Source organism: Furipterus horrens, unplaced genomic scaffold, assembly GCF_987537825.1.
Source record: "Furipterus horrens unplaced genomic scaffold, mFurHor1.1.pri manual_scaffold_1, whole genome shotgun sequence".
NCBI lineage: Eukaryota > Metazoa > Chordata > Mammalia > Chiroptera > Furipteridae > Furipterus > Furipterus horrens.
In genome coordinates, this window is record NW_028327171.1 from 196572694 (window position 1) to 196589299 (window position 16606).

General features: G+C 37.8%; 1 protein-coding gene across 1 annotated transcript in view; it reads left to right on the forward strand.

Moving 5' to 3' along the window:
- Nucleotides 1–16606, forward strand: part of PTH2R (parathyroid hormone 2 receptor) — a 41941-nt gene that overhangs the window by 14911 nt on the left and 10424 nt on the right. The window contains exons 6-7 of the mRNA XM_090268719.1: nt 5540–5600; nt 9529–9595. Of these exons, the coding sequence (XP_090124845.1) occupies nt 5540–5600; nt 9529–9595 (128 nt within the window). The remainder of the gene's footprint in view (nt 1–5539; nt 5601–9528; nt 9596–16606) is intronic.

Sequence of the window (16606 nt, forward strand, 5' to 3'; positions counted from 1 at the left end):
AGGCAACCAATGAATGCATAAATAAGTGGAACAACAAATTGATGTCTTTCTTTCTTTCTCTCTCTTTTTCTCCCCCTTCCTTTCACTCTAAAAATAAAATCAATAAATTTAAAAAATCTGTTTATATAATTATTTTGATAGTCAATATAACGCCTTTACGTAATTAAAAATCTCATTGTCTGCTTCAAACCTAATTTAAAAGAGAAAAACAGCTCTCTCTTTCCCTATGATTTTTAATATCTTTATTAATCCTACTGAAGGCTATCTTAAAGCAAAAATTATATTAACCATTAAAGTCAATAAAATATCTATATTTTGGCTCTGCCTTATTAAAGATAAAGAACTTGGTATTCTCTGCTTATCATTCTTTCCATACTTTAAAGTTGTAATTTGGGGTTTTGCTCAGTCAATTTCAAATTAGATTATTACCTCTGTAAATGAAAATGAATGATAGTTAATTTTAGATTCACATTTGTAACAATGATGTTGATTTATCTCTGTGGGTTTACCCTGTTTCAAGATTCTACCTCCTCTCCACCAGTTTGATTTCTTACTGTTTCTGCACACTGGCAATATTTAATTCAGTAAACATATTTTCTTTTCCACTGTAGCTCTTATGTTTCAGGTTGGTCCTTTTTTATAATGCCTTGTTCTATTCTTTGAGAGCATTTTGTGGTCTGACTATGATAACTAGATTTTTAAAAATATTTATTTTTTTCCTTTAATAATTTCTTTTCAGGAGGAGATAGCTTTTCTACAGTTTCATATATAGACACTCATCTTTGTAACTGCAGGAGACATTCAGAGGCTCTGCAGTTTTCCTGACAGAGAGATGCGTTTATTCATTATTGACTTAGAGTCCCATGAGAACAGTTCTGCCAAATTGTACAGAGGGACTTCTAGGTTCCTTAAAGAATGGACCAGCAGGTGATGATTTGCAGCATCCTGCCATGAATAGTGGGGGAATCTGGAGCCACAGCCTGGAGCTTCATGTGTGGTCAATCAATATGGACTGGATTCCCAGGGGCATCCAGGTTTCTTGTTTCTAAGGCATTGTATGTCTGGAGCAAACCTTGGAGTCCCCATGTCATGATGGGTCACTAATTTTAGGACTAACTCTATGATCAATCTATGACTTCACAAGACTCCAAGAGCACAACAAGATTAGGGTAGGGTTGAGGTGTGGGTCTGTGAAGCTTCTAAAGTGTTGAAAACAAGATGAAACTTAATAGACCAAGATAAGGAGACCCTGTTCCACCCTCTTTGGCTTCAAAGCATCTCTGTTTTTTGCACTGGGCTGCTGTATACCTTTTTATTTGAAGAAAGGGTCTAATTGCTAAAGCATTTTTGACTATTAGTTCAAACCTTCATTTTAAAGGAGAATACTAATGGAGCCACACCAGAACCCAAGTTTACTTATTCTTAGACCACAGATTGCCTCCTTCTCAAAGTCACTAATTTATATTGGCATATTTCATGAAAATAACTCTCAAGGTAAATGCATATATTGAGTAATATTCAAAGTTACATTAAACTGACATTTAAATTTAAAATAATGGTTTCTGTTCTTTATTCCTCCTTGGTTGTCTTGATGCTAGTCTTGTGAATGAGCGTGTTCCAAGAGGATGAGAAAAGCAATTTTTATTAAAGACATTGTGTCTGATGGCTGGCTTCCAGTCAAAATGGAGGTGTAGGTAGACACATTTTGCCTCCTTTAACAACCATAAAAAGAATTACAACAAGATCTCAAAAACAAATAACAACCAGAACTGTCAGGTAATCAAGCTGTGTGGAAGTCTGACAACCAAAGATTTAAAGAAGCCACATTCATCCAGATGCGTAGGAGGGGTGGAGTTGCGGAGATGGGATGGAGAGGTGGTGCCATCGGGACAAGCAGTGATGACGGTGGAATGAATAGTCCTGCATTCACGTGTGGTGGATAAAAATCAGGAGGGATACCCTGGGAGCGAGTGTTCCCAGCTCAGGCCAGACCCACAACCCAGGGTTCCAGCACCAGGAAGATAAACTCCCATTACCTCTAGCTGTAAAAAACAGTGGGGTTTGAGGCAATGGAAGAAACTGCCAGATTTTTGCCTCTTAAAGAGCCTTCATGGGGTGGCAGAAGAAACCGCCAGACTTTCACCACTTAAAGGGCCTGCATGATCTTAGAACATATGCAGACCCCAGGACAGCAACTCGAAGGGTGCCGATTACATAGGGGAAGTGGGTGAAGTGACTAGAAATGGGGCAAGTGACGCGCAAATCGTTAGAAGCCAGGCAGTGGCACTGTCCCCTCTCTGTTTCCCCCACCATAAGCAGAGCCACAAAGCAGTGAAGCAGGTGGCCCCCCCCCCCGGGAATTACGTAAGGCTCACCCCACACAATTTACAGGTGCTTTTGCTACATAGGCCATGCTACTAAAACAGGGAGTCAAAGCAGCTCTACCTAATACACAGAAACAAACACAGGGGGGCTGCCAAATTGAGGAGGCAAAGAAATACTGCCCAAATGAAAGAGCAGAACAAATCCCCAGAAAAGAACTAAATGAAATGGAGATAGCCAACCTATCAGATGTAGAGTTCCAAACACTGGTGATTAAGGATGCTGAGAACTCAAAGAATATGGCAAAAAAATAAAGGAAGAAATGTAGGTTACACAAAGTGAAAAAAAGAAAAATATACAGGGAACCAACAGTGAAGGGAAGGAAGCTGGTAATCAAATAAACAATTTGGAACAAAAGGAAGAAATAAACACTCAACCAGAAGAGAAAGAAGAAACATGAATGCAGTAAAATGAAGAGAGGCTTAGGAACATCTGGAACAACTTTAAATGTACCAACATCCAGATCATAGGGGTGCCAGAAGGAGAAGAGGAAGAGCAAGAAATTGAAAACTTATTTGAAAAAATAATGAAAAAAAACTTCCTTAATTTGGCAAAGGATATAGACATACAAGTCCAGGAAGCATGAGATTCCCAAACAAATTGGACCCAAAGAGTACCACACCAAGACACATGATAATTAAATTGCCAATGGTTAAAGGTAAAAAGAGAATCTTAAAAGCATTAAGAGAAAAGCAGAGAGTTACCTACAAAGGATTTCCTATAAGACTGTCTGCTGATTTCCCAAAGAAACTGCCAGCTAGAAGGGACTTGCAAGAAGTATTCAAAATGATGAAAAGCAAGGACCAACAACCTAGATTACTCTATCCAGCAAAGCTATCACTTAGAATGGAAGGGCAGATAAAGTGCTTCCCAGACAAGGTAAAGCTAAAAGAATTTATCATCACCAAGCCATTATTACATGAAATGATACAGGGACTTATTTAAGAAAAAGAAGAAGATCAAAACTATGAACATTAAAATGACAACAAATTCACAACTATCAACAACTGAATCTAAAAAACAAAAACAAACTAAGCAAACAACCAGAACAGGAACAGAATCACAGGTATTGAGATTATTTAGAGGGTTATCAGCTGGTAGTGGGGAAATGAGAAAGGAAGAAATGATTCAGGGATAGAGACGCATAATTGGTAGGAACAAAATAGACAGGGGGGTGTTAAGATTAGCATAAGAAATGGAGAAGCCAAAGAACTTATACAGATGACCCATGGACATGAACTAAGGAGGAGGGGCATTGCTGGAGGAAAGGGGGATACTAGGTGGAGGGGGACAGAAGGGGAAAAATTGGGACAATAAAATCAATAAAATATACTTAAAAAAAGACATGGTGCCTGTCATAATATATTTGTTCTAAACGATCACCTAAAACATAATTGTAACTCAAGCACCATTAATCAGTGCATGTAGAACATCAGTCAGGAAATTACCTGATCAGGAGATTGTAAAGGAAGCAGAAGATAAAGACCTGCAAACGAGAGAATGTGGAAGCTGCTCAAAGGAAGACAACTACTCTTAACATATAGTCAAGGGGACAGAACAGCGAACAGATCATGTGAGGCCTTTTTGAACCATCCTGTCAGAAGGAGCCATGCTGTCTCCATTACATGGTATCATTCTTGTTTTTCTTCACAACACTGTTGATAACTGAACTTGTATTATTAATTTTGCCTCCCCTACTATATTTGAGAAACAGGATTTTGTTTATCTGTTCATTGCTTTATCTTCAGAAATTAGAACAATCCTTGACACACAGTAGATAGTTAATAAATGCTGACGGGGTGTGTGTTTAGGGGCTGGCTGGATAGGTAGGCGAATGCATGAATTGCCAGATAGCAGGGAGAGACAGGCAGACCGACAGGATATGTGAGTTAACCTAAGAAGTAATCAAACTATTTTGACAAAAACAATTTTTCTAGAAGATAGAATTCAAGCAGATGTTTAAAAATAGTAGTTATATACATAGTAAATAAAATTGGAATATTGTATCATAAAAAGAATATCCTCACAGGTAAGTTAAGGTTTAATTCAATTAGGTAATTGCTGAGGAGACCTCTCTATTGTAGGCTATCATCATATTTTCATTTTTTTCATGAAAGTTTTTTCATCTGAATCTACTTTGATCACATTTTTACTAAGAAGGAATATTTGAAAAATTACAGATGTGTTGTAAAAAGTAAAGAATTTAATATTATGTTTAATAAAAAATGTTCTAAGTTAGATGAAAACTTCTTCTCTCCCTTTGTAAGATGCTTCCTAGCTTCTGTAGTATTTTTTATTATGGTCTCTTTTATTTTTATTTTAAATCTCTTTTATAAAAGCCACTTAATGAAAATTATCCATCAAATCCTTTGGTCTCCTATTGCAATACTCCTCAAAAGTTATGGTTTGTAATTTCTTTTTGTGAGGTCAAAGTCTAATCAACTGTAGCATAAACTGGACAGGCAGCCTTTCCTGGGTGCAAAGAACTCGTGGAAACTCAATATAATAGATTTGACACTGCAAGTGCACAAAGTGTTTATCACTTATAAAGGACAAAGTCACACTAACAGTGATCACCTTTTGCTAAGCTTTAATGCTTGCAGAGGCTTCTGTCCTGAGCCATTATGAACAACAACAACAGGAAGAAAAGAGATTGAACTGATCAAAACTTTCTGATTTTGTAACTTGCAGAATGACTTCTCTATACCTTCTGCTTTTAGAATGAAAACTAATTTTTTGAAACAACAGCCCCCCTGCAGCTTCTCATGAGGCCCCCTTGTTGCTCCACTTTGCTTTGACACCATGTGGCTGCCAATGAGCATGGCAGGAGTCACAATTGAATGCACCAACCACTGCCTGCTCTGGCCCCGGGGACCTCAGTTCACTCTCAGTATGGCTTGACCCTACGTCTCTCAAATGAAAACCGAGCCAACTTTCATCTTCAGACTTTTGGGACCAAATAACAGCCCCGTATTGACTCACTTCTCAAGTGGGCAAGATGAAAATTACACTTTTTGTTGTTCACCTATTAACATTTTTCATGTCTTTTTTCCCTCTCTCAACTTCTAACAGTATATTTTTATGTGTGGTGAATATAAGAAAAATTATCCCTTTATCTTAAAAGAAATACAGCCTCTGAAACCTTTTCTGATTTCAGGGTTCCCAGCAGTGTTTGTTGCCGCCTGGGCTGTGGCACGGGCAACTCTGGCTGATGCAAGGTGAGTGAAAAAGAAGAGGTGAGGAGAGAGCCTCAGATTTTCTCAGGACTCACTCACACTTCCTGCTTGGAATTCACACTCGATGGCTTTGCTTGTTAGGATGTCATGTGGGAAATTACCTTGATGTAATGGTAGCCTCTGATACTTTATCAGCAAGCTATCCATCCAAGAGGTCTTGGAATAGAAAGATTCCCAGACTGAATTAGGATGGTCAAACTCCTTGGCTTGTGAAATCAATTTGAAACAAGGTAAGTTGACACACTGAGGATATGGTGCAAACAGGCGGAAGGACCTGAGTCCTGTGATAGGCAATATTGTTAGCCTCTCTCTTGCTCTCTCTGCCACATAGCTTTCAGCACTGGTGGTAAAGAGCACCAGAGCTGATGAGATCGCAGCAAGGGGACACACAGACAGGTGTCCTAGGACAGTGACTTACACTTGCTGTCTCAGAGAGATGCAGGTGCAAGTACACTGGGTCGCAGCTGCAGCTTGCCAGTGAGCCAGCTGAAAAGCTCTGGTTTTATTTGAGATTCTTGGGCAAAGGATGTGTGGGCATGGGTTTCACCAATCAGTGACTGAATTAAGATGTTAAGAATATTAAGCATTTATTGTGTATCCAGGATATTTTGTGCCTCATATATTTGGTGTATGATGAATATATAGTACCCAGTTGCTGCATATATATGTGATATCTATGTTTAATATACATGTGCCCTACTTTTATTTTTCTATGTTTAATGCAAACTATGGGTTTCAACCACCCCATTTGTTTTCTTCTATAATATAATTAAATATTTTTAAACAATAAAACAAATGCACATTAGAAGTGAAAGCCATCCTAGTGAATCACCCCCCCCCCCACCGTTGTCTGTGTTTCTTTTTAGGGGCTACATGATTAATGGATACTGAAACATTCAGTTTTTCACATTATTTCTGTCTTTAGTAATGATGAGTCAAAGAAAGAAAAAGAGAAAGTAGAAAAGCATTTAGGTACCTGCTGTGTGCTCTTGTGGTCAAACTTATTGCTATGGAGTGGTCTATGTCCCCCAAACTTTATCTGTGGAAGCCCTAACCCCCAATGTGACTGTATGAGGTTGTAAGGGTGGGGCTCTGATGTGCTAGGATTGGTGTCCTTCTTTTTTTTTATGTTTAATCTGTTTTTTTATTTTTATTTATTTATTTATTTTAAATTTTATTTTTTGTTTTTTCAATTACAGTTGTCCCATTTCCCCCCATTGCTCCCCCCCACCCAGCCCACCCCTTCTCCCACAATCATATCCCTCCCCATTGTCCATGTCCATGAGTCATTTATACCCATTCCTTGACTAAACCCTTCCCTTACGTATCCCCCTTCGCTCCCTCCCCCCTCCTCCCTATTGACTGTTATTCTGCTCCTTGTCCTATTTAGTTAATTTGTTTATGTTTTTTTTTAGTTTCCTGTATTAGGTGATATCATATGGTATTTTTCTTTCTTTGCCTGGCTTATTTCACTAAGCATAATTCTCTCTAGTTCCATCCATGTTGTCGCAAATGGCAGGAGTTCCTTCTTTCTCTCTGCTGCATAGTATTCCATTGTGTAAATGTACCACAGTTTTTTGATCCACTCATCTACAGATGGGCACTTAGGCTGTTTCCAGCACTTGGCTATTGTATACAGTGTTGCTGTGAACACAGGGGTGCATAAGTTCTTTTGAATTGGTGTTTTAGGATTTTTCGGGTATAATCCTAGTAGTGGAATCGCTGGTTCAAAAGGCAGTTCCATTTTTAGTTTTTTGAGGTAATTCCATACTGTTTTCCATAGTGGCTGGATTAGTGTCCTTTTAAGAAGAGACACCAGAGAGCTTCCCATCTGTTCATGTGCGTACAAAGTATAGGGCTTACAGGCACTATGACATGAAGAGAGGCCTCACCAGAAATGAACCATGCTGGCACCTAGATCTTGGACTTCAGCCTTCAGACTGTGAGGAAATAAATGTCTGTTTTTAAACCACCCAGTTGGTAAACTGTTGTAATTAAAGCCTGAGCAGAGTCATACACTTATATTACGTGAAAAAGTGATTTAAAGAGAGACAGCTTTAACTCAACCTAACTGCAGTTACGTTGATCATTCTTTTATGTTAACAGAATGCAATTTTATATCTGCTGATTGTGTACGCTTCATAACAGTCTATTTTTGTTAGCTCCTGGGACCCTTTCTTTAATTTGAACCTACATGTTTTATGTTACTAGATATTTTCTTCAGAAATAATTGGTCTGCTTTGCAGTGAGAAAAAATGCCACACTATGTGAGCACATGAACTGTAGAAAGACTTTGCCTGTTTCTGAAAATATGATCATTATCTTATCATTATCTTCAGGTGCAGCCTTCCTACTACTTGCTCCTGAATTCCCCAGTCATCGGCTTCCCTCAGTTCTTTATTGGCTAATGTGATCTACATTGTTGTTGTATTATAGAACTGTACACCTGAAACCTATGTAATTCTATTAACCAATGTCACCCCAATAAATTCAACAAAAAGGAGAAAATATTATAATTTCTTTAAAATTCTACCTTAAACTTTTAAGTGGAACTAGTTTTAATCAACTCTCTGCTAGTTATTCTACCGAAAGACCTTTACCACATGCCAGATTGGGTGAGGTGGAGTTAAACTTACTTTGAATTCAATTCAGATCAACAAATATTTATACCTATATGGTATGTAGTATTCTAGGCACTTACATGCAACAGAAGACAAGAACCAAATGATTCCTGCCCATGTAGAACTTAAATTCTAGTTGGGTGGGAGAGAAGTAAGAGATAATAACTATAACACGTACTGTTTTTCATCAAATGCTGATAAAAATTAACTTTTAAAAATTAAAGATAACATCACAGATCTTATACAAATATACATGATCACCTGTCTAAGATTTTTTAGCTCACTAATAAATGACTGAACCAGTAAGATGTTATAACTGCTTCAAAGGAGAAATAAAATAAATAAATCTGCAAATAAATGCAAAAACTAATCAATATTCACAGGACACAATTAACCATATTCCACCTAACACCGCTCATTTCTATTTCTATGGACAAAAGTCATTTGCATTCAGTTTTCTATTTATTACATTCCTATCAGTAAGCATCATTTCTTTCTTTTTCTTTTTTCTGTCTTTTTGATGCTGAGAGTACATTTATTAAAGCTGGGGACAGTGAAACAAGGAAGGGCCTAGGAAAGAAGAAGCAACAGGAGAGAAGCTAGGTGGGACCACTTTGGCTCTTTAAAAATGTTATGAGAAAGAAGTGAGCCCCAAGCAGAGCTGCTGTAAGCTCAATGGAAAGTCAGAGAAAGTGGGACCTTGGAGACGGGGTTAGCGGGTTAGCCAGGATGACCATTGCTCCCCTGGTTGCAAGTCTTGCGAGGACCCTTAGAGTTTAAGAGAAAGAAAATTTGCTCAAAAAGAAGATTTGAGTGGGCGTGCCCCAAGGATGGTGAGCCTATTGTAAGTTTTTTACTGCATGCCTATGGATAAGAATGATTTTTCATTATTGTCAGTGTTCTACCAGTTGGGAAGTTATAAAATAGAATTGCTTTAACTGCTGAAAGTGAGAGCACTTTATCATTCCAATGATAATAAAAATAAAGTGTCAGTTGCACTACATTTAGAAAACTAGTTTTTTGTGGCTCTGGAAATATGGTTTTGACTCTTGTTACTTGGATATAATTCACCAATATTTATAATACTCTATAGCTAATAGTATGGAAACAAAGGCCCATTACACACACCACTGCCCCCACTGGTTTGGGCATTTTACAAGAATTTTTTTTTTCTATTTGTTTCTTAAAAGCTTGGGGCTGGAGTTTTCGGTAAACCTAAAAGACTGCTTAATTCTCATTGTTTGTTTGCCCTGCCAATTTATTTATGAAAGATCTTTTTCATGTCTCAGATGCTGGGAACTTAGTGGTGGAGACATCAAGTGGATTTATCAAGGCCCAATCTTAGCAGCTATTGGGGTAAGTTTAAAAGCCTGGATAGTTTTGTTTGTTTGTTTGTTTTTTAAAGGACGCATGATTAAGCTGCTGTTAAAACCCAGTGAAAGTTTGTCACTTTGTTTTGGAAAGTTTAGGAAACTCTCATATTACGGCAATAGCTGTTGAGAGAGTCTAGGTTGGAGATCAGATCTTTATTCATGGCTGACACTAAGATGTTTATTTGCTGAGATTTCTAACTTGCAAAGTGAAACAGTAAAGTGATTACAGTATAGACATCCTAAAAGATTTATGATTGGTGAGGAAGAAGTACAAGTGATGGTGCACTCAATAAAATTGGAAGGAAAGTTAGGTAGAAGAGGCCATTTTCATCTTCTTGAACTAAAATTATGACAGCTCCAAAGCAAGAATTCTTAAATATTTTTCCAATATTACAATGTCCATTTAATCTAAAAAATCAGGGAAGAGATTCAAGAGCACCGTTCTGTTCACTGAGTTACTCTTGTTGCATTATTATAATTTAAGGTTATCACCATTTCCTGTACAGCGAAGAACCTGCCAATAAGGGCGGGGATGTGCCCCGGACCCCCATCTCAGCACTCTGTGGTGTTCCTGCCTGTGAGCTGTTCTTGTCCCGAAGCCAGGAGTATTGCTAATGATAACAAACACTGCGCAGTGCTTACCACTTCTGGGACTGTTTTAAGTGCTGTATTTCATCGATTTTTAAAAAGTCCTTTCCATCGCTTTACATGGGGAAACTGCCCAAGGTCACATAACTAGTAAGCTGTAGAGCTGGGATTCTAAGTTCAGGGTCAATGTCTCTACCCCATGAGCTCCTTGTACTTTTATAGTAAAATTGAATGCCCCGGATACTCTAGAGAAGACCCTGTTATTCATGCCCACCCCCTCTGCAGCTGTGCCTCATGACATTGTTTTCCTTTCAGTTTCTTGACCTAGTCTACTGCTGTCCCTTTCATTCTACCCTGTACCCCTGCAAGGCTGGGATGTGCTTCCTTCTACTCTTAACTTTATTTATTTATTTTTTAATTTTTAAAGAATTTTTTTCTTTTTTTGTTTTTTAATCTTTATTGTATTTTTTCCATTACCATTTAGTCCCCTTACACCCCCCTCCTCCCAGCAATGGCCACACTGTTGTACATGTCCAGGAGTCCTTTTTCTGTTTTGCTCAATCTCTCCTAACTTTAGATGCCACTTCACTGTGGCTTCCTTGATGCCTCCAATCTAATTTAAGTCACCTATTATAACCTACAGAACACAATGAGTTTTTTCTTCTTATGGTCATTACAATTTTTAATGCTTCTGACTGTTGAATGCCATCTTGCCCACTAAATTGCAAGGTTAATTGAACAAAACCCATATTTTTTCTCTAACCTGTATTCCCAGCACCTTGCAAGTTTCCTGACAAATAGTGGTCACTTAGTAAATACTTGTCAAAAAAATAAAACATGCATACAAATTAGATGCCCTGGAGAACGTAAGAGGGAAGAGGGAAAATAAGAGCACAAAGCAAGTATCATTTCAGAACTCTGAGTCCATTTCATGCAACCCTTTCATTTTCCTAGAGAAGGAAACTGCAGGTAAAGGTCACACAGTAAGCGTGACAAAATCAAGATTATAACCCACATTTTTTTAATATGTTCATTTCACTTGCATTCTAAAACAGGTCAATTATTTTTTGCCCAATACATTCAATAAAAAATTGTTTCTTGGATTAAGAGAAAAGGATCTTTTTATCTTTCCATCTTCATGGCAATGCTTATAGTGTTTTTATATATTAATTTTAGGATCAGTGGTTTTTTTTTTAGTCTTACATTGTAGAAAGCTTTATGTAAATAGAATAGGCTCAACAGATGCTGTCAAAAATTATTTGTCAAGAATTTTAAATGTAAGTTGTATTCCTCACTTGATTCTGGCTTTGGAAATTATAATAGTATAGATTCTGTTAATTTGATTTTTGTATATTTGGGAGTAAAATATGATTAAATGTGATCAGAGTTTCTAAGCAGTAAATGAAGCAAAATAAATTTAGGAGAATAGAGACGCTTGCAAAGGATGAGTATTTACAGGTTCTAATTGGAATAAGTGATAATAAACTAATTGAATTTTAGGGATAATCACAGACTTTGGTACAAATTTGGAAGGAACCACTTGATTTTGGAATCCTAGAATCTAAACTTGTACCACTGTTGTTTTCTGTGTTTTTGTTCAGATGTGTAAAAATTATGTTCAAGAGAACTGAAGTCATTAGGAAACATTAATCTTTTTTGTTCTGAAAATAAATCTCTCCAAATATAACTATTAATTATTCACCTGCAGCATCTTGATGTTGATTTGAGAATTATTTTAAAACTCTTCTGTGTAACATAAAAATATGAGAGGAAAAATGTTTCCTAACTGACCTCAGAGCATGAAGCATTGTTTGGGTTCTGGGCCTTCCAGAACAACATTAGAAGGAGTGGGGTGTTCTGCTCAAAGAGCAGGAAAAGCAGGAGGCAGAGTGGCGTGATCTAGAAGTGGTAAAGGTGAGGTTGACAGATAAGATAAATCCTCACCACGCAATGCCCCCTGAGATGCGAGGACCTGCATTTACACTGGTATCACCTAACAGAGACTATACCAACTGAACAGAAGTAAAACCACAGACATAAGGTTATAGTTTGGGAATTGAGCAGACTTGTTTATGAGTACTTAGGAGATGGCCTCAAAGATGTCAATAAAATATAGGGTGGAGAGAGGTTTGGTTCTAGCAGAAATCTGAGATCTTGAATTTATCATTTAAGGAAAAGAAAAAGAGGAACTCAGTGGTATTCATCTTAATCAGTTGTTTCCTTTATCCTGTATGTGTTAGTCTGCTCCATCCATCCACCATCCACTGACAGGTGATCAAATGGTCTTTCTAGTTCCTGCTCAATTTTATCCTCACTAAAATGTTTTAATTTTTAAAATTTATTTATTGAAGAGAGATAGAGATAGAGAGATATGCATTTGTTGTTCCACCCATCCATGCATTCCCTGGCTGATTCCTGCATGTGCCCCAAATTGGGATTGAACCTGCGACACTAGCATGTAGGGACTATGATCCAGCCAACTGAGCTACATGACCAGAGAAAAAGTCTTTTCTTTTATCCTTTGACAGAGTGAAATCTTTCACTTTCTATTCATCATTTGGTGACTAGATATTTTTGAGTGCCTTTTTGCTTTAGAATTGTTTCAGAATCTTTTTTGTATTAATTCTCAAACAACTTTGAGATAATTCTTTTCATTTGTCTCAGTTTTAGTTCAAGAGAACTTACATCACCTGCTTAGGGTTATACATTTAGAAAGTGCTAAAGTGAGGCTCAAACCCAGGCAGGTGTCTTGTGGGTCCAGAGCCCACAATTTTTACTATTAGGGGTATTAGGATGTAAGCGAAGCCGATGTTTCCCAAGGTGGGTTGTATACTTGTTGCATGTGAGGATTTAGCTGGTACGTCCAAGGTCATTAAGTAACATTGAGTCATATATTGAGACCATTGGTCCTTTCCAATCCTTCTGAAGATGTCAAGGAGAAATTCTCATTTTTGTACTGGTCTTTAACACAACCCAGACATGTGTGGTGTATTTCTTTGGGGGTGGAAGGTGGGAGACAGGCAACCCACTCTAGATAAAATTTCACGTGACTCGTTTCCATTGTATTTATTTTTACAGTTGCTTCTTATTTATAGCAGCTTCTACTGGTTTTCCATTTATGGTAATGATATGGAATTTAAATTTCAGTAATTTAATAAAAGTGGATTGTTTGAAGAACATAAGTAGTAGGTAAGTAATTGATATGGCAAAGTCATAGTGGTGGCACCCGAAGTAACTGCTTTTTGGAGAACACCAAACTAGACAAATTTCTTTAACAATGAAATTTGGAAGTACTGCAAAAGGCCTAATCAGTGTAACTAGTGAATGCCCACATGGTTGTGGGAGGCTAGCGATATTTCCTGTGGTCAGGCACTTTTAAAGTATATTGCATTTTACTTACTGTCTTCATTTTCCTGTGAGCTCCTTTTGGGGTGGAGAACCATTCCTTATTCTTTTATTTTTCTAGGTGTTTAGCAAATGCTGAGTGAATGGAAAATATCCATATGTTTAATGTTATTTGTAGTGGATCATAAGATTATTTGACCAACATGCCTAAATTTTAAAGCACTTTCCACATTTAAATACCTAATGATCATTTAAAATATAGTTTCCTTCGTAGATAACTGACAATATATCAATATTATTGTTACAGTTGTAGGTATGACTGGGGATGCTGACACACAGAGTACTTGACTAAAAAAAAGAGCTTGGGGGCTCTTAGATTTAGTCTAGTCTTACTGACTTACCATTTAGTAGATAATAAAATTTGTCACCAGTCATACAACTCATTAATGGAACACAGACAACTCATAACAGCATGCATGATACCCATGGCATGCTGTGAATGAGTGCATGAATTCTGGTGTTAACTCTTCCTAGCTTCTGAATTTACTATAATTTAGCCCCCTTGAGCTGTAGTTTTCTAAAAAGGAAATCGGGGATTCTAGTATCTACTTCATAGGGTTATTCTGAAGACTCAGTAAGGTGTTTAACCTATGACAAGCACCCAGTAAACAACAGAACGCAAGTAGCAGTAGTTGTAATGCTAGCAGTAGTAGGGGCAGGGTAATCATAGAGGAGGTATGTAGGCATCCGATAGGCTGTCTGAGTGTTTCTATGGCCATCATGAAGCCAAGAAGGAGGAGGAGAAACCATCCAAGTCTGTCTAGGGGGCTTAGTATAGGAACACCAAATAGGTGAGATTTGAACTAAAGTATGAAGGAAATGTAGAACTTGCCTAATAGGCAGAGAGTGAAAGGTTTTCTGGGCAGGTTTTCTTAGCAAGTGCCAAGGTGTAGATGGACAGGTCAGGTTTTCAGTGTCTTATGTGAAGGCAGCATCTTCAGAAAATGCAGATCAGACTGGAAGGTTGAATGGGAATTGAATAATGATTGGACTCACATTCTATGCTGAAGAATATTGGAATTTTCCTTAAAATTATAGTGAGACATTAAAAAATTTAAGCAGGGTAGTGATTTGAGTAGCTTGAGTTTTAAAGAAAACCTGGGGCCTTATGGCAATGGATTAGATGAGCTAGTTTGGAGGTGTGAGTATTTGTTGGAGAAATACTAATTATCCACTTTTAAATCTATAATCCTATCTGATTGACCTGGACTTCAATTAGGGTATTTTGAACATCCTCCTATTTTCATATGAGAGACCATACTCTTGATGGGGGCTTCTAAAGAAAGACACAGGAATTAAAAGAGCTGTAGTAACATTGGAGCAATTGCAGGCTGTTAAGGTGAGCAGCAAAGGGATAGTCAGTGCTGTGGCAGCAGGTGACCATGGGCAACGTGATGGCAATACCTGGCTTTCTGATGTGAGTTAATCCCACACATTCCATTTTTAAAGATCAATCCCTTTGGAGATGCCATAAAGTCTCAAAATATTTCTCTGTACAATGTGTTGCTTTGTCTCAGCTGTTCAACTGTGAATGTACAATAAAGGAGAACCTTTTTTTTTTAATGGAACCAAGAAAAGGTAAATTTCAAATGTCATCAATAAAAAGAAGGTATATAACTAATTTGATGATGTAGCTTTTCTATTTGAAGAATAAAAATTTCTTTCAGGATCACACACATCAAAGCAGTAGTTATACAATAGGAGTGATGAAATAGAAAATCCTAGGCTCAGTCTTAGAGCAACTCATAGCTTTTATTAAAGAGACTTTGACTAGAAATCAGGACCAGTCACTCATTGAGATGTTAGAATTTCCAAACTTATTCCTCTGCAAGCAGTAGTTCATTTTCTGGTAACTTCTCAAAAATAAGCCACAGATTCAAAGAATGTTGAGAAATATTTTGGGGGGTGTCTTGCCTGATATTAATCTGATAACACTACTGTAGTTTTTTTGACTCTTAAGTAATCCTGCAGAGACTGATGTCACTATGAGAGCTTATGGTTTGCATTGTAAATGCTGACGGATTGTAGGAAAATATGAGGCAATAGCAGTTACTTATTTTTTGGTTACTTTTTATTGGTATATTTACTTGTTTTTAGTTATTTATTATGACTCACAGCACCATTGTGTACCCACGTTAAGAACTAACCTCTGTGTTCACCAGAGAGTTAGTGGTGTGTGTCATGGGCTTGCTCAGTGTGTGAATAATGGTCTCGTTTGAATGACTAACCAGGTAGCGGCTCTAGAGGAGGCTGCAGGCTACTTAGAATGCGTTAAATGGAGACCTCCAGATCTTTAGTGTTTTTTCTTATAAGTGGTTTTTCTCCCAAGTACCTTTCAGAATATCTGAGGGAATGCCCTCCACTCTCCTCCCCTCTCTTCTCCTCTCCTGTGGGTGGGCCCTCTCCTGTGGCTGTTGCTCTGGCATCAACACAGGCCCACTCTTACCAGTCCACATTCCCATTAATTCTAAGCACTAGCACTTTGTGGACTGCAGACATCTTCCCGAATGAAGGACTCAAGGGGGCATGCTTCCATTTCCTATGGTGCCAGACCTGGAGACCCTGCTCTTTTTCTTCATTTTGAATCTCTTCACTGATCCCTGAAGCCCTCAGATACAAAAGGGCTTATCCTGTGAATACCCTCCCTCCACTTTTAAGGCCAGATTGTCCCTGGTGATGCCTACACTTATGATATTTCAAATTCAATTTGATTCCCTATGGTAGCAGGTGAGGGAGGCTTTTCTTATATAGAATCTTATTTGCCTTAAAAACTTATACACTTCAACTAATATTCTTCATATGTTATGAGAGAGACAGCATACCCCAAGCAACTCTATTATTTCTCTCCCTAAAATAGGGGCAGAAGCTAGGACTTAATTTCAAAAAGGCCAGTTGGTTACATTTACATAATAACTATTATCCTTCATCCTGAGAGTCTCCTATAGGAAGGACTTGATCTGCACTTTGGTTTGGACATTCCCTTTGGATTCTGGCAGGTCAT